Source organism: Grampus griseus (genome assembly GCF_964374135.1).
Source record: "Grampus griseus genome assembly, chromosome: 8".
NCBI lineage: Eukaryota > Metazoa > Chordata > Mammalia > Artiodactyla > Delphinidae > Grampus > Grampus griseus.
The window spans coordinates 73,218,758-73,245,258 of NC_139002.1; the positions used below are offsets into that span (position 1 = coordinate 73,218,758).

At 38.3% G+C, this 26,501-nt stretch overlaps 1 protein-coding gene across 1 annotated transcript in view; it reads right to left on the bottom strand.

Annotated features, from left to right (window-relative positions):
- The window catches only part of TSG101 (tumor susceptibility 101), a 58,182-nt gene that overhangs the window by 19,080 nt on the left and 12,601 nt on the right, over nucleotides 1–26,501 (bottom strand). Inside the window, exons 5-7 of the mRNA XM_082659230.1 lie at nucleotides 16,352–16,478; nucleotides 12,517–12,583; nucleotides 6,884–6,975 (exon numbers count right to left, since the gene is read on the bottom strand). Coding sequence (XP_082515356.1) covers nucleotides 6,884–6,975; nucleotides 12,517–12,583; nucleotides 16,352–16,478 — 286 coding nt within the window. The remainder of the gene's footprint in view (nucleotides 1–6,883; nucleotides 6,976–12,516; nucleotides 12,584–16,351; nucleotides 16,479–26,501) is intronic.

The window sequence follows — 26,501 nt, forward strand, 5'->3', positions numbered from 1 at the left end:
AAGACCTACAATAACAATCCCAAAACAATTAAGAAAATGGGAATAGGAACATACATATCAATAATTACCTTAAAGGTAAATGGATTAAATGCTCCCACCAAAAGACACATACTGGCTGAATGGATACAAAAACAAGACCCATATATATGCTGTCTACAACAGACCCACTTCAGACCTAGAGACACATACAGACTGAAAGTGAGGGGATGGAAAAAGATATTTCATGCAAATGGAAACCAAAAGAAAGCTCGAGTAGCAATTCTCATATCAGACAAAACAGACTTTAAAATAAAGACTATTACAAGTGATAAAGAAGGACACTACATAATGATCAAGGGATCGATCCAAGAAGAAGATATAACAAATTGTAAATATTTATGCACCCAACATAGGAGCACCTCAATACATAAGGCAAATACTAACAGCCATAAAAGGGGAAATCGACAGTAACACATTCATAGTAGGGGACTTTAACACCCCACTTTCACCAATGGACAGATCATCCAAAATGAAAATAAATAAGGAAACACAAGCTTTAAATGATACATTAAACAAGATGGACTTAATTGATATTTATAGGACATTCCATCCAAAAACAACAGAATACACATTTTTCTCTAGTGCTCATGGAACATTCTCCAGGATAGATCATATCTTGGGTCACAAATCAAACCTTGGTAAATTTAAGAAAATTGAAATTGTATCAAGTATCTTTTCTGACCACAACGCTATGAGACTAGAGATAAATTACAGGAAAAGATCTATAAAAAATACAAACACGTGGAGGCTAAACAATATACTACTTAATAACGAAGTGATCACTGAAGAAATCAAAGAGGAAATTAAAAAATACCTAGAAACAAATGACAATGGAGACACGACGACCCAAAATCTATGGGATGCAGCAAAATCAGTTCTAAGAGGGAAGTTTATAGCAATACAATCCTACCTTAAGAAACAGGAAACATCTCAAATAAACAACATATCCTTGCACCTAAAGCAATTAGAGGAAGAAGAACAAAAAACCCCCAAAGTTAGCAGAAGGAAAGAAATCATAAAGATCAGATCAGAAATAAATGAAAAAGAAATGAAGGAAATGATAGCTAAGATCAATAAAACTAAAAGCTGGTTCTTTGAGAAGATAAACAAAATTGATAAACCATTAGCCAGACTCATCAAGAAAAAAAGGGAGAAGACTCAAATCAATAGAATTAGAAATGAAAAAGAAGTAACAACTGACACTGCAGAAATACAAAAGATCATGAGAGACCACTACAAGCAACTCTATGCCAATAAAATGGACAACCTGGAAGAAATGGACAAATTCTTGGAAATGCACAACCTGCCAAGACTGAATCACGAAGAAATAGAAAATATGAACAGACCAATCACAAGCACTGAAATTGAAACTGTGATTTAAAATCTTCCAAAAAACAAAAGCCCAGGACCAGATGGCTTCACAGGCAAATCTATCAAACATTTAGAGAAGAGCTAACACCTATCCTTCTGAAACTCTTCCAAAATATAGCAGAGGGAGGAACACTCCCAAACTCATTCTACGAGGCCACCATAACCCTGATACCAAAACCAGACAAGGATGTCACAAAGAAAGAAAACTACAGGCCAATATCACTGATGAACATAGATGCAAAAATCCTCAGCAAAATAGTAGCAAACAGAATCCAACAGCATATTAAAAGGATCATACACCATGATCAAGTGGGGTTTATTCCAGGAATGCAAGGATTCTTCAATATACGCAAATCAATCAACGTGATACACCATATTAACAAATTGAAGGAGAAAAACCATACGATCATCTCAATAGATACAGAGAAAGCTTTCGACAAAATTCAACACCCATTTATGATAAAAACCCTGCATAAAGTAGGCATGGAGGGAACTTTCCTCAACATAACAAAGGTCATATATGACAAACCCACAGCCAACATCGTCCTCAATGGTGAAAAACTGAAAGCATTTCCACTAAGATCAGGAACAAGACAAGGTTGCCCACTCTCACCACTCTTATTCAACATAGTTTTGGAAGTTTTAGCCACAGCAATCAGAGAAGAAAAGGAAATAAAAGGAATCCAAATCAGAAGAGAAGAAGTAAAGCTGTCACTGTTTGCAGATGACATGATACTATACATAGAGAATCCTAAAGATGCTACCAGAAAACTACTAGTGCTAATCAATGAATTTGGTAAAGTAGCAGGATACAAAATTAATGCACAGAAATCTCTGGCATTCCTATACACTGATGATGAAAAATCTGAAAGTGAAATCAAGAAAACACTCCCATTTACCACTGCAACAAAAAGAATAAAATATCTAGGAATAAACCTACCTAAGGAGACAAAAGACCTGTATGCAGAAAATTATAAGACACTGATGAAAGAAATTAAAGATGATACAAATAGATGGAGAGATATACCGTGTTCTTGGATTGGAAGAATCAACATTGTGAAAATGACTCTACTACCCAAAGCAATCTACAGATTCAGTGCAATCCCTATCAAACTACCACTGGCATTTTTCACAGAACTAGAACAAAAACTTTCACAGTTTGTATGGAAATACAAAAGACCCCGAACAGCCAAAGCAATCTTGAGAACGAAAAACGGAGCTGGAGGAATCAGGCTCCCTGACTTCAGACTATACTACCATGCTACAGTAATCAAGACAGTATGGTACTGGCACAAAAACAGATAGATCAATGGAACAGGACAGAAAGCCCAGAGATAAACCCACGCACATATGGTCACCTTATCTTTGATAAAGGAGGCAGGAATGTACAGTGGAGAAAGGACAGCCTCTTCAATAAGTGGTGCTGGGAAAACTGGACAGCTACATGTAAAAGTATGAGATTAGATCACTCCCTAACACCATACACAGAAATAAGCTCAAAATGGATTAAAGACCTAAATGTAAGGCCAGAAACTATCAAACTCTTAGAGGAAAACATAGGCAGGACACTATGACATAAATCACAGCAAGATCCTTTTTGACCCACCTCCTAGAGAAATGGAAATAAAAACAAAAATAAACAAATGGGACCTAATGACACTTCAAAGCTTTTGCACAGCAAAGGAAACCATAAACAAGACGAAAAGACAACCCTCAGAATGGGAGAAAATATTTGCAAATGAAGCAACTGACAAAGGATTAATCTCCAAAATTTATAAGCAGCTCATGCAGCTCAATAACCAAAAACCAAACAACCCAATCCAAAAATGGGCAGAAGACCTAAATAGACATTTCTCCAAAGAAGATATACAGACTGCCAACAAACACATGAAAGAATGCTCAACATCATTAATCATTAGAGAAATGCAAATCAAAACTACAATGAGATATCATCTCACACTGGTCAGAATGGCCATCATCAAAAACTCTAGAAACAATAAATGCTGGAGAGGGTGTGGAGAAAAGGGAACCCTCTTGCACTGTTGGTGGGAATGTAAATTGATACAGCCACTGTGGAGAACAGTATGGAGGTTCCTTAAAAAACTACAAATAGAACTACCATATGACCCAGCAATCCCACTACTGGGCATATACCCTGAGAAAACCATAATTCAAAAAGAGCCATGTACCAAAATGTTCACTGCAGCTCTATTTACAATAGCCAGGAGATGGAAGCAACCTAAGTGTCCATCATCGGTGAATGGATAAAGAAGATGTGGCACATATATACAATGGAATATTACTCAGCCATAAAAAGAAACGAAATTGAGCTATTTGTAATGAGGTGGATAGACCTAAAGTCTGTCATAGAGAGTGAAGTAAGTCAGAGAGAGACAAATATCGAATGCTAACACAAATATATGGAATTTAAGGGAAAAAAATGTCATGAAGAACCTAGGGGTAAGACAGGAATAAAGACACAGACCTACTAGAGAATGGGCTTGAGGATATGGGGAGGGGGAAGGGCAAGCTGTGACAAAGCGAGAGAGAGGCATGGACATATATTCACTACCAAACGTAAGGTAGATAGCTAGTGCGAAGCAGCCGTATAGCACAGGGAGGTCAGCTCGGTGCTTTGTGATCGCCTGGAGGGGTGGGATAGGAAGGGTGGGAGAGAGGGAGACGCAAGAGGGAAGAGATATGGGAACATATGTATATATATAACTGATTCATTTTCTTGTAAAGCAGAAACTAACACGCCGTTGTAAAGCAATTATATTCCAATAAAGATGTTAAAAAAATAAATAAATAGAAATAAAATAAAATGTACCATTTCCCCCGTATTCCTATTTTTTTATGTATGGATATCATCTATTCTAAGTTATAAAATGCTTCATATCTATTGTAGTGAAATGAGTTAACATAAAAAAGATCTTTAGGAACTGAGGTTCTCTATAAATCAAATACTATCGTCTCAGTGAGAAACAGGGTAACAAATAGCACTATTCCTATTTTACTGATGATGCCTGAGCCATAATGGAGAGATTAACAACATTTAGTGTGTTTTGCTTGTGGATTAATGATCTCCCATCATCAGGTTTCTAACTCAAGCACTTAAATTACATTGTTAAAAAAAGAGCTATATTACAGAAGGATGAGAACATTTTTAAAAAACAAAACCATTGCCACTAGAATCTCAATAAATAGAACGTATCAATGACAAAAACAGCTGAAGAAAATGCTCTTTTTGGGGGAAGGGGAGATATTTACAGCAGATCTCAGGATGCTTACAATTGATCAGAAAATGTAACAAAACAGTAAACTTCACAAGATTCTACATTCAGACACTCAGTAAAATATTTAGGTAAACTTCTATATATCAAGCACTGTTCTAGATGTTGGGCATGTGTGTATATGTGTGCGGGGTTGGTGATGGGAGTAGATTGGTCAGGGTAGGCCTGACTGCTCCACACAAAGGAAACAGGTAGTGGACGAATCCTAAAACAGAAGAGTAGTAGGAGATGAGTTCAGAGAGGTAACAGGGGGAGGAAAGCAGGATCACAAAGGGCCTTCTAAGCTTCAGAAATTTGGATTGAATGCTGTGTGAAATGGGAAGACATTGGAAGGTTCTGAGTAGAGGAGTGATATAATTTATTTATCTTTTAATAGGATCATTCTGGCTGTTGTGTTAAAAACAGATGTAGGGATTAAGGAAAGAAGAAGGCTTTTTAGGAGGCTTTTGAAGTAAATTAGATGAAAGATAACGGTGACTTGGATCAGCACTGGATGTGATCAGATTCTATATGTATTTTGAAGATAATTGGTTCTTGATGAAGAATCAAGGATGACACCAAAGTTAGAGTATTGAGTAGGTATCACTGGAGGTGGGAAAGCATCATAGAAAGATTGAGAGTTTAACTTTGGTCACATTGAGTTTGAAATGTCTATTAAATATCGAAATGGAGATATTGAGAAGAGAGCTGGATATAAGAATCTGGAATTCTGGAGAGTGGTGTAAGTTGGAAAGAAATTTGGGAAGTGTGGACACAGAAATGGTATTTAAAGCTATGAGATCGGTAGAGATCACCAGGAGAGTGAGTATAGAGAATGCCAAGGACTGAGCCAGGGGGCATTCCAATATTAAGAAAAGGAGGGACTTATAAAGGAGACTGAGCATGAGTACCAGTGAGATGGGAGGAAAAACAAGTGAGTCTGGGGTCTTGGAAAGCAAGAGAGGAAAGTGTATCAAGGAGATACAACTGTCAAATACTGCTGACAAGCCAAGTAAGTGGAGACTATTTAATTGGCCATTGGATTTAACATCATAAAGGTCAATGGTGACCTTGAGAGAAGCAGCTTAGTGGAAGGACATGAGGGAAATCCCACATGGAGTGGTTCAAGAGTGAAAGGAAGAAGAGGAATTGAAGCTAATGAGTACGGATAATTGTTTCAAGGAGTTTTGCTGTAAAGGGGAATGAAGAAATGGAATACTGGTGGCAGGGAAAGGGAAATTAAGAGGAGGATTTTTAAAGGTTTTTAGGGTATATTTTTGGGTGCTGATGAGAGCAACCCAGTAGAGAACAAAAGCTGATGATGAGAGGGGAAACTGCTGAAATGATGTCCCTGAGTAAATTACAGAGGATAAAACCTAGTGGGTAGAAATAATGATCTGTGGTAACAGGGAGAAGGCAGATATGGTAGGGGCAGATAGTCATGTAGAGGGGTGGGGGTCTGTAGAAGTTCTTGTATTGCTTTCATTTTCTCAACTGAAGAAAATTATATTTCAGGTAACTCTACTAATAAGCAACATAAAAAACCAAGAACTATTGGTCTGCAATAATTTGTCTTACTTGATCCACCCATTATTTCCCAATGGTGCTTTCTTCTAAAGATGCTCATCTGTTTTTACATATAACAAGGCTAGGAAAACCTAAGTATCTGTTAATAGTTCAACACACATTAACGTTCACCAATAAATATGTGAAACACAGGAAAGAGTGATAAGAGTCAATCAAATTTACTTTTATGCCCTGGTAGAAGGCTCATTTATATGATGATAAATCATTTCAAGTTTTAGAGTACAGGACACTGATCATTAAGAGTTTTTGCTCTAAAAAGAAAGAGTATTCTAACATTTCACATGTAAAAGTGAAATGGGGGGAGGTGTGATAAAATTGATGATATTTAAGGGTACAAATTTATAACGAGTAGTAAGCAAGCCATAGAGATCTAATGCACAGTGTGATGGATATAGACAACAATACTGTATGATAATTATGTAATATAATAAATACCGCTATAATGCAATCATATTACAATATATAAATCTATCAAAGTAACAGACTGTACTCCTTAAACTTACACAATGTTACATATCAAACATTCAATAAAAAACAAAAGTGAAATGCACTTTTCACAACAGGAGACTCTGACTTTCCTTATGTGGAGAAATACAGTTTTGAACGGTACTTACCAACAGTGGTCACAGGAGGCTGGGAAGGGTACTGGGAACTTGTGGTGGCAGGATACTGACTGCCAGGTGGGTAAGGACAGCCTGGGTAACCACTAAAGAAAAGAACATAAAATATTAAATGTTAAGATGACCCAACTCTACAGTATCTTTAAGAACCCCATTCAGGGGACATCCCTGGCAGTCCAGTGGTTAAGACTTCACCTTCCAATGCAGGGGGTGTGGGTTCAATCCCTGGTCGGAGAGCTAAGATTCCACATGCCTCGTGGCCAAAAAACCAAAAAACATTTTAAATAATCCAGAAGCAATAATGTAACAAATTCAATAAAGACTTAAAACAAACAAACAAACAAATCCACCCCATTCAGGAGGCTAAGCTTGATATTTCATTGTCTTACCAGTTAATGACTTTACAGTTTTAGAGCTACAGGTGTCTATTTAAGCAAAGTTCCACAAAAATTCCATTAATGACACTGGATTTACTCTTAAAGTAAATGATTAAAATACTCTTGCTTGACCGTGGTTTTTTTTTTTTTTTTTTTTTTGGCTGCGGCATTGCAGGATCTTAGTTCCCTGACCAGGGATCGAACCCGTGCCCTCTACAGTGGAAGCACAGAGTCTTAAACACTGGACCACCAGGGAAGTCCCTTGGCCCTGGTTATTTGAGGGTCACCTTCACAGTAGCAGAAAGCAACTCGAGTTTTTCTAAGGGCAGTCCAACAGTATCAGAACTGAGAGCAACAAATATTTTGTGAGAACTTTTCCATTCTGATTTCCTAGCATACAGGTAAATAATATTATTTAATTTTTACCTGTGGTTCATTGATAACCTTTTTGAATGTCTGATCTGAAAATACTCCTCTTGAGATAAAGTTTTAAAAGCTTCCTCTTCACTCTAAGGAAGGTTTGTGTCATTCCTGTATTCACATCAGAGTTGGAAGAAACTTTCCTTAGAAGTATTGTCCTCCAATCTCCTATCCAACATTGTTTCATAAATATCATTTACAATATCCCTGACAAATGGTCATCTTTCTCTACTGAACACTAACTGCATTTTGACACAGTAACCTCTAATTAATGGTCCTAAATTTGCACTCTGTAAGATCACTTGCATATTAGAAAACTTCTAACATTTTCCCCTCAGTCCTCTCTTTTTCAGGTGAAATATTTTTAATTCCTTCAACCATTCTTCACAGCTCTGATTTTCAGATCTAATCACTGTCCTCTGAATGATCACTAATTTGGCAGTGTTTCCCTTATAATGGAGAAGAAAAGGAACAGGATGATTACTATAGCTACCTGTTAGTTGAACAATCAATTTTGATGAATCCTATTTTATCTACAATTGTCAGATCTATGGCATTTGCAATTCTGATTAACATGCCTTCTATGAGTCCATTAAAATTACTGACTAAAAAGACCCAGCCCAGAGTCCCGGAGCAAGAGCTCTAAGTTCATAGTCAGTAATCCTTTTATAGGGCAATGGCTCAAAGATTCTCTCCTATGTGTACTACTAGTTCACACTTTATAACCTGTCACCAACAAAAAAGTTTTGTGTGTAACTTGTTGAGGATTCAATGTAATCATGATACTCTTACCGATTAGTATAAAAGTAAAATGAAAAAAGAAAAAGGTTAAGCATTTCTGTTCCCAGTGGACACATGCTGAATGCTGTTGCACAGTACTTTTGTTCTAGTCTCTCTAGTAATCCATGCTGCAAGGAAACAATGTCAATCTTACGCAAATTTCTGAATCTACCTTGTTGAACACTGGAATAAATTTGCTTTTCTGGAGTTCCTCCCATTTTGCATACTTTTTCAAGGACAATCTGTGATTTTATTGCTGAATTTTTCAGTAAGTGGTATAAAACTCTTCTAGGCCTACAGATATTAAATTCAGAGAACTCCCTGTCTCTTTATTTAGTTTGCTTAATTTCTCCTTCGTAGTTATTCTCTATGTTCAGGGTTAACAACTTTTCTTGAGTAAAAAAATAATTTAGTAGTACTATTTTCTGTCTTTGTACATTATTAAACAATTTGCCCTATGTAGGAAATCTTTTTCAGATTTTTAAGAGCCCTTTTGGACTAAGTGTATTTAAAAAGAATTTTCCAACATTCTTATATTCCTTTTTCTTTATGTGCCCCTTCAAAATTTACTGTTTATTCTATTTAAAGCACTGTTTTCAAGTGCTTGAGGCAGGAGCTAAAGTATGAATCCATCTCTTCCTCAAGATACTAATAATCAAAATAGGGCAAGATCCCTGTAAACAATCCTGATAGGATAAAGAAAACAATAAATGCTAAATAAAAGTTCAGGAAATGTATACAGTTGATCCTTGAACAATATGGTTTTGAACTGTGCTGGTTCACTTATATGCAGATTTTTTTCACTAAATACATACTAGACTACTATACAAGCCACAGTGGGTTGAATCTGAGGATGTGAAACCTCAGATATGACAGAGAGGCCCGACTATAAAGTTATACTTGGATTTTCAATTGCAAGGAGGGTCGACACCCCTAGCCCTCCGACTTCCCCCTGATGTTCAAGAGTCAACTGTAGTGGAAAATCAATACCAGCTAGAGGAGATCAGAGAAGGTTTGGGGAGATCTGTAATACCTATGAAAGTTGCACCTTTATTAAAACTCTTCAGGGGCTTCCCTGGTGGTGCAGTGGTTAGGAATCCACCTGCCAATGCAAGGGACACGGGTTCAAGCCCTGCTCCGGGAGGATCCCACATGCTGCGGAGCAGCTAAGCCCTTGTGCCACAGCTGCTGGGCCTGCGCTCTGGAGCCCGTGAGCCACACCACTGAAGCCCGCGCACCTAGAGCCCGTGCTCCGCAACAAGAGAGGCCGCCACAATGAGAAGCCTGCGCACCACAAAGAAGAGGAGACCCTGCTCTCTGCAACTAGAGAAAGCCCACGCACAGAAATGAAGACCCAACACAGCCAAAAATAATAAATTTAAAAAATAAAAAAAAAAACTCTTCAGTCCTCCTACTCATAACCCTATATTCTCCAGCCATATTAGAGTGCTTCCTTATTCTTTCCTGGGATTTTTTTTGGCTTTCACACCTATGATTACATAAAATTGAGTGGGCTGAACTTAATAACCGGTAAGTTTCCTCTGATATAAAATGTTATTGCTGTTTGCTGCTCCCTCCACCTCTAAATACTTACTTTTCTTTTAAACCAGTTCCTTCATTTATGAAGCTATCTCTAAGCTCCCACCTCCAAACAGATGTGACCTCTCCTTTAAAGCTGTTTATCACAGCACTTAACATTTTCTGTCTTTTCTGATATCAGAAACTGTTTTCTAATAGTACATGCTTGCTAGTACATATACCAAAACTGGAACAACTATCCTTGACATACTTTTTAGTTTCCTTGCATACATGCTGCAAGGTGCTAAATAAAACTTTCAAAAGATCTTAAAATTTTAAAGAGACCTTAGAGATTATCTAGTCCAACTTTCCACAGCAAGAATAAATATTCTCATATTCACTGTTGTAAAATAAAGATTCTTGAATCACTGATTTACTAATTCTCCTTTAGGATAAAGCGAGAAGACAAAGAGGTCCTGAGGCTCTTCTGCCAAGACCTTGCATATGCAGAAGGATACTGATAGTAATGTGAGTACAGTTACCCTTAACAACTCATTAGCCTGTCATGAGATTAAAAGTTACATTTCAAAAAAAACCCAAAAAACAAAACACATCAAATCTTGAAAAATAGCTACCTCAAAAAGGAACTTCTAGGCTTCCCTGGTGGCACAGTGGTTAAGAATCCGCCTGCCAATGCAGGGGACATGGGTTCGAGCCCTGGTCCGGGAAGATCCCACATGCCGCGGAGCAACTAAGCCTGTGCGCCACAACTACTGAGCCTGCGCTCTACAGCCTGCGTGCCACAACTACTGAAGCCCACGCGCCTAGAGCCTGAGCTCCGCAACAAGAGAAGCCACCGCAGTGAGAAGCCCGTGCACCAAAATGAAGAGTAGCCCCTGCTCGCCTCAACTGGAGAAAGCCTGCACGCAGCAACAAAGACCCAACGCAGCAAAAAAAAAAAAAAAAAAAAGAATAAAATAAATTTTTTTAAAAAAGAAACTTCTTACAAATAACCTCACAAAAGACACTTTTTTTTTTTTTGTGCGGTACACAGGCCTCTCTCTGTTGTGGCCTCTCCCGTTGCGGAGCACAGGTTCCGGACGCGCAGGCTCAGCGGCCATGGCTCACGGGCCTAGCCGCTTGGCAGCATGTGGGATCTTCCCCGACCGGGGCACGAACCCGTGTCCCCTGCATCAGCAGGCGGACTCTCAACCATTGCACCACCAGGGAAGCCCACAAAAGACACTTTTAAGGTTATGTAAGATGAGTAAGATTTACATTTCTGTCAATATTTTCAGCCTTCATTTTTATCTACAAGTTTCTCTGAAGTGGCTTCATTGTTCAGAAGTCCATTTCCTTATTGTGCTTCTAATAACCATTCCCTATATGCCCAAAGTTCCTTCTTACTAGCAACTGTTCATTATAACGGCTTGTAATTTCAAGGCTTCAGATAGAATTCCATTTCTAGAACTTAATCAGAAAATTAAAGGTCTCAAGAAATCTAAAACTTACAACTTGTTTATATATAACAATCATAGGAATCTTTCTTTCTTGTCTCTGACAGATGTTCATCTAGTCTGCTTACCCAGATAAATGTGACAGAATACTTACTACCTTATAAAGCTAGTTCTTGAAATTAAGAAAGGCCCCCAAATAAATGTTTGCTAAATTTAACTTATAAGATCCTGCATATTATATATGTATATACATATATTTATTTATGGCAGGTGTTCCGGAATTCTAGCTGCATTTATCTGTGAGGTTCTATGGAGCTAAGAAGAGTTAGCAGGGTTAAAATTTTTTTGTTAATTTCGAGTAGCTGGAAAATTTCATCTAGGCACCAAGTATATGCCAGTCTTGCATTCTAAGTTAGCCCCAAGACCACCTTTGGAAAGTACTCCTAGATTACCCCTGGAACAGGTACACATTTAAAACATGGATTAATAATTATTTCTTATCGATTTTTCTAGTATGTATTATTCATAGACTGATTTCACTATTAATTTCATTTACCTGTTATGTTATTAACATATGGATACTAAAGGTTGGTAGTACGTGTAGTCTATGAACTGAATAAATATGGGGATGAGACTGACCCCATCATATGCACCATTAATTCATTCCCTGTAGTTTACAGAAAAGGTCAGTTTTTTAAAAAGGATATTAAAATATTTTTCTCAGTGGCTGAGGTCATCATAATTAGTATTCCATTAATTTTTCAGCCATTTACACTGGATATACAGAGTTCTTAAAAGGAAAGAAACAAGGATTTCAAGGTACAAAACTAATCAAGATTATTGTCATTTCCCCACCCCTTTCCTCTCTCTGAATAGAATGGAGCTGCATTTCTCTAAATGGAAAAAACTCCTCTTGAACTATGTATATACCATAAAATTTCAGCAATAAACTGAGTTTTACCTTCCATTAAATTGCAACCATTTTCATTTTAATGCCCTAGTTAGCACCCATTATTTTTATTCTAGATCTAACAGAATTTCTAATACAATTATTCAAAAGATAATTTTTCGTTACCTGGGATTGGGAGGGTATCCGGATGGGTATGCAGAAATTCCACTTGGCATGCCTGGCATGTAGGAAGCTAAAAATAATTTTTAATATTTTAAAATAGTATGCATAGTCCTGGATACATAGGGTATCAAATAAGACACACATCACCATCAAACCACAGCAAAATTTCATACAGTTAAAGAATTCAAATCTCAGCACCAAAAACAAAACACTCCAGCCATATTAGTTCTTCACTGCAACTAATAAATAACTTCAAACCACATAACTCTAAAAGCATTAAACGTGACAATTCCAACAAGGATTAACTGGCGAACGGGTCAACCTGGTCAGCTCTTCAAGCTCTCAACGAGTCTATAACCTGAGACAGGAGCCAATTCAGTTTGGAATTTAGAGGAAGGTAAATGTGCCCTCCTCTGGTCCAAGGTCAGCTTCTTAGAAAGTGACCTCTTTATTATATCTAAGATAGCTTTTGAAATTTCTTGCAAGATTATGTTGACCGATTAGCACAGCTGGTTTTGTTGGCTTGACTGAGGACTTTAAACAACTTCAAATTACTACAAGAAGTCCTAAACAAAACTTATATTCAGCCAGACTGGTTAAAACAAACAAAAGCTTGGAAATACTAGGTGGAAAAAGGTTCAAATCTAGCAAGCATAAAGAATGCTTTATATATATTTTAAAGAGAACACTAATGACAAAGAACTAGTCAGTGATGCCAAGAGGCTAACCAACATCGAGGAAGAAAAAGAGAAGAAGTTAATCTTGGCCTTAACTGAAAACAACTTGTCTGAGAATCAAATTAACCTCAGTGAAATTTTTCTCACTGAATATAATTAGCCCTTAATCCAATCAATAAATATTTTAGTGCCTTTCTGTGAAAGGCACTGGATTAAAAAAGAAAGAAAGAAAGAAAGAAAGAAAGAAAGAATTCCTGGCCTCAAGTTGCTTATAGTCTAGTGAAGGAGATAAACACGAAAAGAATAAAAATACAGAGTGATAAGTGTCATGACAGGGGAAGTACAGAGTAATATATATGGGATCATACAGGAGGTAGCTAATTAAATGTAGGAGGTGGGGGTAAACAAGAGTGATCTAGTAGATGAATGGTACACAAAGGCTTGAAGAGAGAAGTGGAACACTCAAGAAGTAAACTTTTAGAGCACATAATGCAAGTGGATGGGAGAAGTATGCTGGGCTCTGACTAAGGGCCTTAAACGTCTTTATCAGAGTTGCTGAGCTTACATCCCCAAGTATCAGTGTTCATAGTCTTCTTGTTAGGATGAATCTATAGATGTCATAAGTAAATTTTTTCTTAAGTATAATTAAGCTAAGGATGATGTTCAGTGCTATTTCATAAAGGGAAAAATACCTCCCAAAATGTCATAATTGCTAGATCTCATAAAACATTTCTTCTTCCTGGGCCAAAACACAGTTGATCTTTATGAACATCAAAAGATGAGGCCACTATTAGGTGTCAGCAACATATATAGTCAATTACTAGTTTCTCTCCCCATTCTAGTTTCTCTTAAACACATATAAACTACGACTTCACAGTTATAAGCAATTTCCTCATAATTATAGGCAATTTTCCCTTCTACGGTTCTGAAAAGCTAGTAATTTGACCAAAATCTCCAAATTTTGATTTTGGGAAACAACAAAAGTTGAGTCCAAGACTGGTAAGGAAGCAGATAATGAAGTGAAGTAATTTCAGAGCCAGAATAAAATGGAATACAAATAAGCATAATACATGGGGTTATTATAAGGATTAAATAAGAACTAATATGAAGTGCTTAGCTGTGTCTCATAGTCACCACTGAATAAATGTTGACTATTACTGTTAGTTGTCAAAAAATGAGGTTTGGGCACAACACTTTTTTAGTGTGACTTATAGCTAGCTCAAAAGTCTTCCGAAAACCAGAGATCAAAAATGTTTACAGTAGGGCTTCCCTGGTGGCGCAGTGGTTGAGAATTGCCTGCTAATGCAGGGGACACGGGTTCGAGCCTGGTCTGGGAGGATCCCACATGCCACGGAGCAACTAGGCCCATGAGCCACAACTACTGAGCCTGCGCGTCTGGAGCCTGTGCTCCACCACAAGAGACGCTGCTATAGTGACAGGCCCGTGCACTGCGATGAAGAGTGGCCCCCGCTTGCCACAACTAGAGAAAGCCCTCGCACAGAAACAAAGACCGAACACAGCAAAATAAATAAATTAATAAACTCCTACCCCCAACATCTTCTTTAAAAAAAAAAATGTTTACAGTAATGATGATGATGATGATAATAATAATAATAATAATAGAAGTATATAATTTCTTAACTAGAAGATCATATTTAAGTATGGATCCAAATTTCTGGGCTGTTCCTTGATGTGTGGGTGTAGGACGGAATTCAGACTTTCATTTCTTTGCAGTCATACATAACAATAATGAATATCATTTAAATGTATAAAAAGTATTAAAACTGTAATGGACAGACAATAAGTTGGTCTCTTTTAGTAATTTACTTATATTAGCTCTATATTGTTTAATGTGATTTATAGTGAGTGAATGCAAAATGGAAGTGTAATAGTGATCTCTTTAGTGAGGTCTCTTTCTTGAATGCTGCACTTCCAATGTTAAAACTAGAAGAAATTTAGGAAAAAGATGTTGCTTAGGGGACTAACATTCTGAAAAGGTTACCTTTATCTTAAGTGGTCACTGGCTATGTTATTTGAGCAAATAAATATGAACGATGATCTAGGAAATATTCTGCATTTCAACATTAGATGGGCAAGATAATCTAACCTTGGATATTAAAGTCAACAGAATTTATTAAGATGAAAACAAATTTCTGATCCAAAAGAATCCCTAGAATCTTTATTAAAAGAGCAACAAAATGCTACAGCCAAGCTTATTCTGGGAAAGCAGAGAAGAAAAAGGAAATGGATTCAGAAAGTTCTGTTAGATTCCCATTCAGCTTGTCAGTCAAGATGCTCCTCAAGGCAGAATGGATTAAAAAGGAAGATGATAATTTTCAGTGGGAGGAAAGGAATGGATTAAAAAGGAAGATGATAATTTTCAGTGGGAGGAAAATGAAAGCTCACATAATCTAACTTATAAGATAAATTAAGTCTGGTTAATTATCTTAAACAAAATTTGTTTTAAAAAAATCACAGCTCAAAACACAATGAACAGGTTTAGTAAAGTCAAAACAAGTAAGTACAACCAACTCTCAATTATCCAGGGTGATTTTAAAGTACCAGTAAGAATTATTTTTGAAAAACCCAGAAATAACAGAGATAATGTACACCAGTTAGGGGAGAACTGATATTGACTCCATGCCCCCACCCTCTCCACTCAAAGTAAAATCATGAATTGGTTGTACTCAAGAGAAGAAAGCTGAGAGCTAGATGTCCATTGTGTACACCCAGAATAGCTGAATGTGAGTGATATAGTTTACTTTATAATTGATTCTTATCTATAGCACTGATCCTGGAGTTGCAAACAAAAGGAGGTCAGATTGCCTTTCAAGTTGTATCTACTTCCAAACGGATCAAATAAAGCTATTCCATGGCATGCATAATTTAAAAAAAAATTCCAGCTCTATTCCAGCATTCTTTCTCCTCCATTTTGGAATCCAGCACACCCATAGTTAGATTTCTACCCACAAACGAAAGCCCAAATGCCAGTCTTTGTTGAGAATCTGTACATGCAGATGTGGGGCCTCAGAATACCTCCAAAAAATCGACTAACTTGATAAGCTAAAAAGCAAATTGAAGTCATCAAAAAAAAAATTTTTACAAGATTTTGTTTTCTTTTGTTTATATGAGTTTAAAAATCAAATCTCAGTTCTACTTACTGTTTGGTGGCCCTGTTGCCTGGTATGGTGGATAGGATGCTGAAATAGTAGCACGAGAAAAGACTGGAGGTTCTTCTCCAAACACCACAATCATAACTTGAATAAGCCCCAACAAGTCTGACTGTGGCTAAAAACGGAAAACAAATTTAAGTCATTTACAGATTTACTTTTTGGCAATAAGGAAAAGTCTGGCCATTTCTTATCTGTTTTCAACTTAGCGCGACAATTTCCTTTGTAGGACCCCAAACGTGAAAATTCCATTTAATTAATTTAATACAGCTAGGTGATTTCTACTTATTATTTATGTGTAGCAAGGCTGCTACTTCATGTATATAAAAACAGCACTAGCCAAAGCAGTATACTGCAAAATTCAGATGGTATTGTTCTTCATTTGACTCCACACAGCTAACCAAAATTTATCATATTTCCAGTGGACAAATTAAGGATGCTGGTACGGTATAAACTCAGGGATGGATGTAAGCAGTAGTCACAAATATTATTTAAGGCCTTTAAAAGATAACAATGTTACCTTGGAAACACATGTTCCTAGATTAATTTTTATTAAAGACAGTATTATGAACTCTGAAATTATAAGTAGACTCCATTTTAGAAATCACTAGATTGTTGTACAAAAGATATAAATTATTAAAGGATCTTTCCTTCCAATACCATAGTTACAAAGAGAGTGCCTATATCCCATAAAGGCTGCTAAACTTTTTTCTCAAGTACCTATTGATCACTAATTTAAGACAAACTATGCTAGGCAAAGTTGTTCAAACTGACTTATCTGATGGTTGTTTTCACCCATTATATTCTGTGTATATCTCACCTCACACACTTCATTCATTAGTTCATCAGGTTCTGAAGGATTACTCAATTATCTTGATCAGTTAATCATCTTCATAACTTCCCTTCTCCTGACAGAAGAGTTTACTAGCAGCTTTCAACTTTCCAAAGCACCAATTTTGTTCCATTCTGTCCCAACGTATGGACAGTGACAATAGATAACATTTCAGAAAGCTTCTTATGAAAACTTACTGATTCTCACTATTCCAATACCCTTCTTATGTTTGTCTGTAAACTTACACGCTGAGACACGGAGTAAACATGTACAGTATCTGTGTAGCACCAAGGAGTGTAGGCTGGAGATTATGGCTGGTGTGTGTGTGGGGTTGCTACTGAGAATCACACAATTTAAATCTCTTGTTAATTATTTAGTCCAACAAAACTCCCTAACTAAATCATAAAATGATTTTAAAATCATGCACTTTAAAAATTGAGATAATTCACATACCATAAAATTTACCATCTAAAGGTGTATAGTTCAGGACTTCCCTGGTGGTACAGTGGTTAAGAATCTGCCTGCCAATGCAGGGGACATGGGTTCGATCCCTGGTCCGGGAAGATCCCACATGCGACAGAGCAACTAAGCCCATGCGCCACAACTACTGAGCCTGCACTCTAGAGCCTGAGAGCCACAACTGCTGAGCCCATGCACCACAACTGCTGAGCCCAAGAGCCACAACTGTAGAAGCCCACGCACCCTAGAGCCCATGTGCTGCAACAAGAGAAGCCACCATGATGAGAAGCCCGTGCACCACAAAGAGTAGCCCCCACTCGCCACAGCTAGAGAAACACCGCATGCAGCAACAAAGACCCAATACAGCCAAGAATTAAAAAAAAAAAAGTGTATAGTTCAGTGGTTTTTCTCTATCACCACTGTCTAATTCCAGAATATTGTTATCATCCTCAAAAGAAATCTATCCCTATTAGTGATCACTTCCAATTTCCCCCTCCCCTCAGCTCCTGGCAACCACAAATCTATTTTGTCATTGGATTTGCCTATTCTGGACATTTCATGTAAATGGAATCATACAATTCGTGTCTGGCTTTTTTCACCTAGCATAATATTTTCAAAGGTTAACCCATGTTTGTAGTATGAATCAGTACTCCATTTATACAGTCTTATAACCATAGTTTTGTCAAGACAAATTTTATTTTAATTCTTTACCATACCATTCCTTTCACATTAAAGTCTTTGAAGGAAGGAAAATTAATCGTTAATACCTACTTCCAGGCCTATTATAAAGCAACAGGTCATGAATATTTCAGAATGACAAATGACTAATTCAGAATGATACAGGATACAAAAAACATAGCAAGAATGTTAGTTTATTTTAGCTCAAACACCTAAGGGTCAACTGAAACATATAGTATCTTTATAAAACTTTTTTCCTATTGAAAACCCTGAAAACTTGAAGAGCAAAATTGCTTTCTTCTCTATCCCTTTTTGTTTGCTTTTCCAGCAAGCAATAAAAAGGTCAGATTTTACATTCTAAGCAGTATATGATACACGTTCAGGATTAGGATTAATAAGCAATTGAATTAGTAAGATCAAGATAAATGAGAGCAGCCCTAGTTCATGTTCTGTGCCATGCTAGATTACTACAATAGCCTTCTGTGCGGGTTCTAGTTTTACTTACTGATTATGATTGAGAGAATTTTCTATAAAAGTTCACGCTCCCCTCCCATTATACAGAGTTGTTGCTGAGAATCAGTTGCTTAGGCGGAAACTACATTTTCCAGTCCTTTTTGCAACTAGTTTTTACCAATGGACCATAAGCAGAAGAGATTTAACTTTTAAGCCAAGGTGCACAAGAAGGAGGGCCACCAATCTCTTTGCTTGTCTTCCTTGATGCGGAGGACTCTGAAGCCCCGGGAGATGGTGGCACAACAAACTGGAAAGCGCCTGGTCCCTGAAGCTCAAGTGAGGGAAAGCTGCCTGCCAGTGAGGCAGACTCCCAGTGGACTATTACGTGAGCAAGAAATTTCCAGCATTAAGTCTCTAGTATTTGGGGTTTTATGTTTTAGAGCAGCTAGTGATTTTCAGTCAGAAAGCTAATTAATGTATTTATCTAGTACACTTCAGACATTATACCTAACAATCATTGCATTTAATGCCTTACTTTTGTTCAGAAATCTAAAATGACTCCCAGCTGCCTATTCAAGGATGAAGTCCTTAGCTAAAAATCAGGATCTTCCACGATATAACCTTGAACACCATACCAAAGTTAGCTACCCTTATGTCTTTTTTGTTAGATTTGTGGAATATAACATACATACAGAAATGTATGTAACTTTAAAGAGTAACAATAAAGAAAATATTTGTGTAGCTATCATCCAACTTAAGAAATAGAAGATTGCCAGCAACTTACAAGTTCCTGACTGCATCCCCCTCTATCTATTCTATAGAGTTATCCACTTCTCTGACTTAGCAGATAATCATTCTTTTCTTTAAACTACTACCTTATAAACAATTTTCTAAACAGTATGTTTAATTTTTTCTGTTTCTGAACTTCATATGAATTAAATCAAACTGTGGATTCTATTGAGACTTATTTCAACAATGTAAGATACATTCCTGTTAAAGAGTATAGTTATAAATTCATTTTAATTGCTGTATGGTGTTCCACTGAATGAATACGCAACTTCTTTATTCACTCTCCTGTTGTTAACAGTCATATGGCTTGTATCCAGTCTTTGGTTATTTATGCTGCCATGAACATTCTTGCTCTGTTTCCTAGTATGTATGTGCAAGCGTTACTCGTTTTTTTTTGGCTGCATTGGGTCTTCACTGCTGCACGCGGCCTTTCTCTAGTTGCAGCGAGCGGGGGCTACTCTTCGTTGCAGTGCGCAGGCTTCTCATTGTGGTGGCTTCTCTTGTTGCGGAGCACAGGCTCTAGGCATGCGGGCTTCAGTAGTTGTGGCTCACGGGCTCTCAAACACAGACTCAGCAGCTGTGGCACATGGGCTTAGTTGCTGCATGGCATGTAGGATCTTCCTGGACCAGGGCTCAAACCCATGTCCCCTGCATTGGCAGGTGGATTCCCAACCACTGCGCCACCAGGGAAGCCCAAAAGGGTTACTCTTGTGCAGTAGTTATCAACTGGGGGTGCTATTTTTGTCTCCCAGTGGATATTTAGCAATGTCTAGAGACATTTTCAGTTGTCACAACTGTCATGCTACTGGCATCTTGCGGATAAAGGCCAGGGATCCTACATCCTATAATGAACAGAACAGCTCTCCCACAATAAAGAATTATCTGACCCACAATGCCAGTAGCACTGAGGTTGAGAAACCCTGCTGTAGTGTACATACCAAGGAGTGGAATTGCTAGGACATAGGGCATGGGCCCTTACAACTTTACTAGGTAATACCAAACTAATTTCCAGAGTAGTGTGTCAATTTTGCTCCCATCAGCAGTGTCTAAGAGTTCCCTTTGCTCCACATCCTCTCTAAGCCTTAGCGTTGTCAACTGGTAGTGCAAATTTAATGCACATGTAATGGTATCTCGTTATGGTCTTAATTTATATTTCCCTCACTACTAGCAGGATTAAACATCTTTCCGTATGTTTACTGGCCATTAGGATTTCTCTTTTGTGAAGTACTTGTTCAAGAGTTTCATCTATTTTTCTATTGGGCTTCTTTCTTTTAATGATTCCCAAAAATTATTTTTATGTTCTGGACATTACCCTGTGGGTGTTAAGTACTACAAGTATATTCTTTCAGTCTGTGGTTAGTCTTTTCAGTTTTTAATGTGTCTTTCATGAACAGAAGTTCTTAATCTGCATAAGCTCAAGGTAAAATTTAGTAGTCTTTTCCTTTATAGTAAAAGTTTTCCATCTTGTTAAAAAAACCCTCACCTATTACAAGATCATGAAAGGCAGTCTCCTATATTATGTTTTAAAAGTCTTATTTTTTTGCCTTTCACAATCTACCTGAAATTGATTTTTGTATATTATACAAATAGGAATCTCACTGTCCCAACTCCATAACTGAAGTTAATCTTATCCCCACTTACCTACTATAACACCACTGTTATACATCAAGTGTTTATGTATAGGCATACCTTTCTTACTGTGCTTTGCTTTATTGTCCTTTGCAGATACTGCAGTTTTTACAAATTGAAGGTCTGTGGCAACCCTGCGTTGATGATGGTTAACATTTTTTTTTTTTTTTTTTTTTCGGTACGTGGGCCTCTCACTGTTGTGGCCCTTCCCGTTGCGGAGCACATGCTCCAGACGCGCAGGCTCAGCAGCCATGGCTCACGGGCCCAGCCGCTCCGCGGCACGTGAGAGCCTCCCGGACCGGGGCACAAACCCGCATCCCCTGCATTGGCAGGCGGACTCCCAACCACTGCGCCACCAGGGAAGCCCCATGGTTAACATTTTTTAACAATAAAGTATTTTTTTTAATTTATTTTCTTGAAGTATAGTTGATTTACAATGTTAATTTCTGCTGTACAGCAAAGTGATTCAGTTATACATATATATATTCTTTTTCATATTCTATTATGCTTTATTATAGGATACAACAAAGTATTTTTAATTAAGGTATGAATACTGTTTTTTTAGACACAACACTATTACACATTTAATAGACTACAGTATAGTGTAAACATAACTTTTACATGCATTGGGAAACCATGCAATTTGTGTGACTCATTTTATCGCAACATTTTGCTTTACTGCAGTAGTCTAGAATTGAGTCCACAATATCTCCAAGGTATGTCTGTATAGTGGATCTTTTTTCTGGGTTATTTATTATGTTCCATCTACCCATTGGAATATTTCTCTGACAATTCCATACCATCTTAATTACTAGTTTTTTAAAATGCATTTTGATACCTCTAAGGCAAGTCCCTTCCAGCTTACTCTTCTTGGCTATTATTAATATTTGCATTTCCATATAAACTTTGGATTCAGCTTATCAAGTTCACAAAATTAACAAATATGCAAAGAAACAAACACTTCTGTTAAGAAATAGATCAGGGCTTCCCTGGTGGTGCAGTGGTTGAGAATCAGCCTGCTAATGCAGGGGACACGGGTTCGAGCCCTGGTCTGGGAGGACCCCACATGCCGCAGAGCAACTAGGCCCGTGAGCCACAACTACTGAGCCTGCGTGTCTGGAGCCTGTGCTCTGCGACAAGAGAGGCCGCGATAGTGAGAGGCCCGCACACCGTGATGAAGAGTGGCCCCCGCTTGCCACAACTAGAGAAAGTCCTCGCACAGAAATGAAGACACAACACAGCAAAAATAAATTAATAAACTCCTACTCCCAACGTCTTCTTTAAAAAAAAAAAAGAAATAGATCAATTTGTAGAGAACCAACATATTTATAATACTGAGTCTTCCAATCCATGAAAAAGGTTCTCTTTTTTTGACTTAAGTCTTCTCTAGTATCTTTCAATAAAATTTGGAATTTTCTCCATAATGGATTTGTACATCTTTTGTAAGGTTTATTCCTACGTCAACAGCATTAAAAATATAAACTATTCGTAAACCAGTTCATTAATTCTCTATTCTGCTAAGTCTAATCTGCTATTAAACCCATCTATTGAGTTTTTGTGGGTTTTTAAATTTATTTTATTTATTTTGGCTGCGTTGGGTCTTCGTTGCTGCGCGCGGGTTTCTCTAGTCGCGGAGAGTGGGGGCTACTCTTCGTTGCAGTACGTGGGCTTTTCATTGCAGTGGCTTCTCTTGTTGCAGAGCACGGGTTCTAGGTGCGTGGGCTTCAGTAGTTGCAGCACGTGGGCTCAGTAGTTGTGGCTTGCAGGCTCTAGAGCGCAGGCTCAGTAGTTGTGGCACACGGGCTTAGCTGCTCCATGGCATGTTGGATCTTCCCAAACCAGGGCACGAACCTGTGTCCCCTGCATTGGCAGGCGGATTCTTAACCACTGTGCCACCAGGGAAGTCCCTCTATTGGGTTTTTAATTTCTATTATTCTATTTTTCAGTTGTAAGGTTTCTATTTGGTTCATTTTAAATATAATTATAATTAGTTCTCCATATTGAACATACTAATCACAATCATTTTCAAGTCTGTGTCTGATAACTGGGTTACCTGGGGGGTGGTATCCTGTTTCTACTCTTTTTTCCCTCTGTGTCCTATCTCTTGATGTACTTGATAATTTTAAATTGTACACCTGACACTTCGTGAAAAATTAGATAGGCTCTATATATTATCTCCTTCCAGCAACAGTTCACTCTATCCTATGGCCGGCAGATACCGTGAGAATCACCTTAATATAATCAGGCACTGAACTGATTCAAGGGTGGAGTTTTACAGGGCTCATTCTGCCTGAGTTCCCACTCATGGGGTGTATTCCTCTAGTGGTGCCAACTGAGAGCCTAGGATGTTTACTCATACCCCTCCTCCTTGTGAGTGGTTCCAAACTCATACTGCCTCCTCAACCTAAGACTGCTGAGAACTTGGCTATGAATTTCAGAGGCTTTCTGCTTAGCTTTTTAGCATCTTGTCTTTGAAATGTAGGAATTCAGCATATCCCTTGAGGGGGAAACTCAAATTATCTGGCTCACTTCTTTGTAGCTTCCTTTTCTCCCAAATCTTGGCTCCTAAGATATCGGCTGCCTGGCAGACAGAACAGCAACTGTTGTCTTTTCAGCCCTGTGAGACTGTTAGAAACTGTGCAGTCTTCTTTGCCTCTAGCTAATGCCCTCTGCCCAGATTCTCAGCCTCTCACTCTGTACCAAGAATCAGTAAATACTCTTAGGGAAAACTGGCAGAATGTTGACTCATCTCTTTGCAGCAAGGATCTTGGCCCTTCAAGTCCTAATTGCCTCAACAGTTCTCCAAAGCCTTCCTCAGATGTTGTTTGTACTTTGGCTTTTCCAGCATTTTTTTGGATAGAAACTGCCAGAGCTATACCATCAGAGGCAGAAACAGAAGTTTCTTACTAGTATTACTTCTTGATAGGAACACTTTTAGTAATGAGATTTGAACAGTTTCACAATTATATGCCACCAGTATACTATTGGGTTGGCCAAAGTGTCTTCTGTTTTTAAGTAAAAATAAAAGGCACATTTTTCATTGTCACCAAGAACTTTATTGAACAACGTTGTCATCCTTTTGTTCCACTACCTTCTGCCATTTTTCAGGCACCTTCATAATTCCATATTCCCAAAGCGTTTTATCTTTTTGAGCAAAGAACTGTTCCAGATGCCTTTTACAGTCTTCCAGGGAATTGAAATTTTTTCCATTAAGAGAATTTTGTAAAGACTGAAATCAATGGAAATCTGAAGGTGCAATGTCTGCTAAATATGGAGGATGAATCAGAACTTCCCAGCCAAGCTGTAACAGTTTTTGCCTGGTCTTCAAAAAACACGCCATCTTGCGTTATCCTGATGGAAGATTATGCGTTTCCTGTTGACTAATTCTGGACGCTTTTTGTTGAGTGCTGCTTTCAGTTGGTCTAACTGGGAGCAGTACTTGTTGGAATGAATCGTTTGGTTTTCCAGAAGGAACTCATAATAGAGGATTCCCTTCCAATCCCACCATATACACAACATCACCTTCTTTGGATGAAGACCGGCCTTTGGTTGGTTGGTGGTGGTTCATTTTGCTTGCCTACGATCTCTTCCGTTCCACATTATTGTACAGTATCCACTTTTCACCTCCTATCACAATTTATTTTAAAAACGGAACGTCTTCATTACGTTTAAGTAGAGAATCGCATGCGGAAATATGGTCAGGAAGGGTTTTTTTGCTTAACTTACGTGGAACCCAAACATCAAAGCGATTCACATAACCAAGCTGGTGCAAATGATTTTCAGTGCTTGAGTTGGATATTTTGAGTATGTTAGCTATCTCCCGCGTCGTATAATGTTGACTGTTCTCAATTAACGTCTTAATTTGATTGCTATCAACTTCAACTGGTCTACCTGACATGCAGCATCATCCAGCGAGAAATCTACAGCATGAAACTTCGCAAACCACTTTTGACACGTCTGATCATCACAGCACCTTCTCCATACACTGCACAAATCTTTTTGTGCGTTTCAGTTGCATTTTTACCTTTCATGAAATAATAAAGCATAATATGCCAAAAATGTTGTTTTTCTTCCATCTTCAATATTAAAATGAATGGCTACACAAAAATTCACCAATTTTGATGTCTTTTTTTTTTTTTTTTGCAGTACGCGGGCCTCTTACTGTTGTGGCCTCTCCCGTTGCGGAGCACAGGCTCCGGACGCACAAGCTCTGGATGCACAGGCTCAGCAGCCATGGCTCACGGGTCTAGCCGCTCCGCGGCATGTGGGATCTTCCCGGACCGGGGCATGAACCCGTGTCCCCTGCATCGGTAGGCAGACTCTCAACCACTGCGCCACCAGGGAAGCCCGATGTCTTTTTTTAAATGCACGTTGATAGGACAGCTATCACATACAATCTAACAAAATTGTTTCAAATGAAGTTAAAGACAACTAAGTGCTACTAAAGTCATCTTACGGAAAAAAACAACTGAACCTTTTGGCCAACCCAATATACATATTTTTTTAAATAAATAAATAAATTTATCTATCTATCTATTTATGGCTGCGTTGGGTCTTTTTTGCTGCGCGCTGGCTTTTTCTAGTTGCAGCAAGTGGGGGCTACTCTTTGTTGCAGTGCGTGGACTTCTCACTGCACTGGCTTCTCTTGCTGTGGAGCAGGGGCTCTAGGCACACAGGCTTCAGTAGTTGTGGCTCATGGGCTCAGCAGTTGTGGCTCACGGGCTCTAGAGTGCAGGCTCAGTAGTTGTGGTGCACGGGCTTAGCTGCTCCGCAGCGTGTGGGACCTTCCCGGACCAGGGCTCGAACCCATGTCCCCTGCATTGGCAGGTGGATTCTTAACCACTGCACCACCAGGGAAAGCCCCCCAATATTTTTTAAATGCATTTCCCATATGTGAATTCTATCTATTCTTAAAGGTTCAACTCAAGCAAATAAAATAGTGACTATGTGTATTCTATAAACTACCAAGCTCTATAGAAATATATGTTTCATTTATTTATTTATTCTTGTAAATTTATTTACTTATTTATTATTTATTTTTGGCTGCGTTGGGTCTTCGCTGTGGCACGGGGGCTTTCTCTAGTTGTGGCAAGCAGGAGCTACTCTTCGTTGTGGTGCATGGGCTTCTCATTGCAGTGGCTTCTCTTGTTGCAGAGCAGGGGCTCTAGGAACATGGGCTTCAGTAGTTGTGGCATGTGGGCTCAGTAGTTGTGGCTCACGGGCTCTAGAGTGCAGGCTCAGTAGTTGTGGCATGTGGGCTTAGTTGGTCCACGGCATGTGGGATCTTCCCGGACCAGGGCT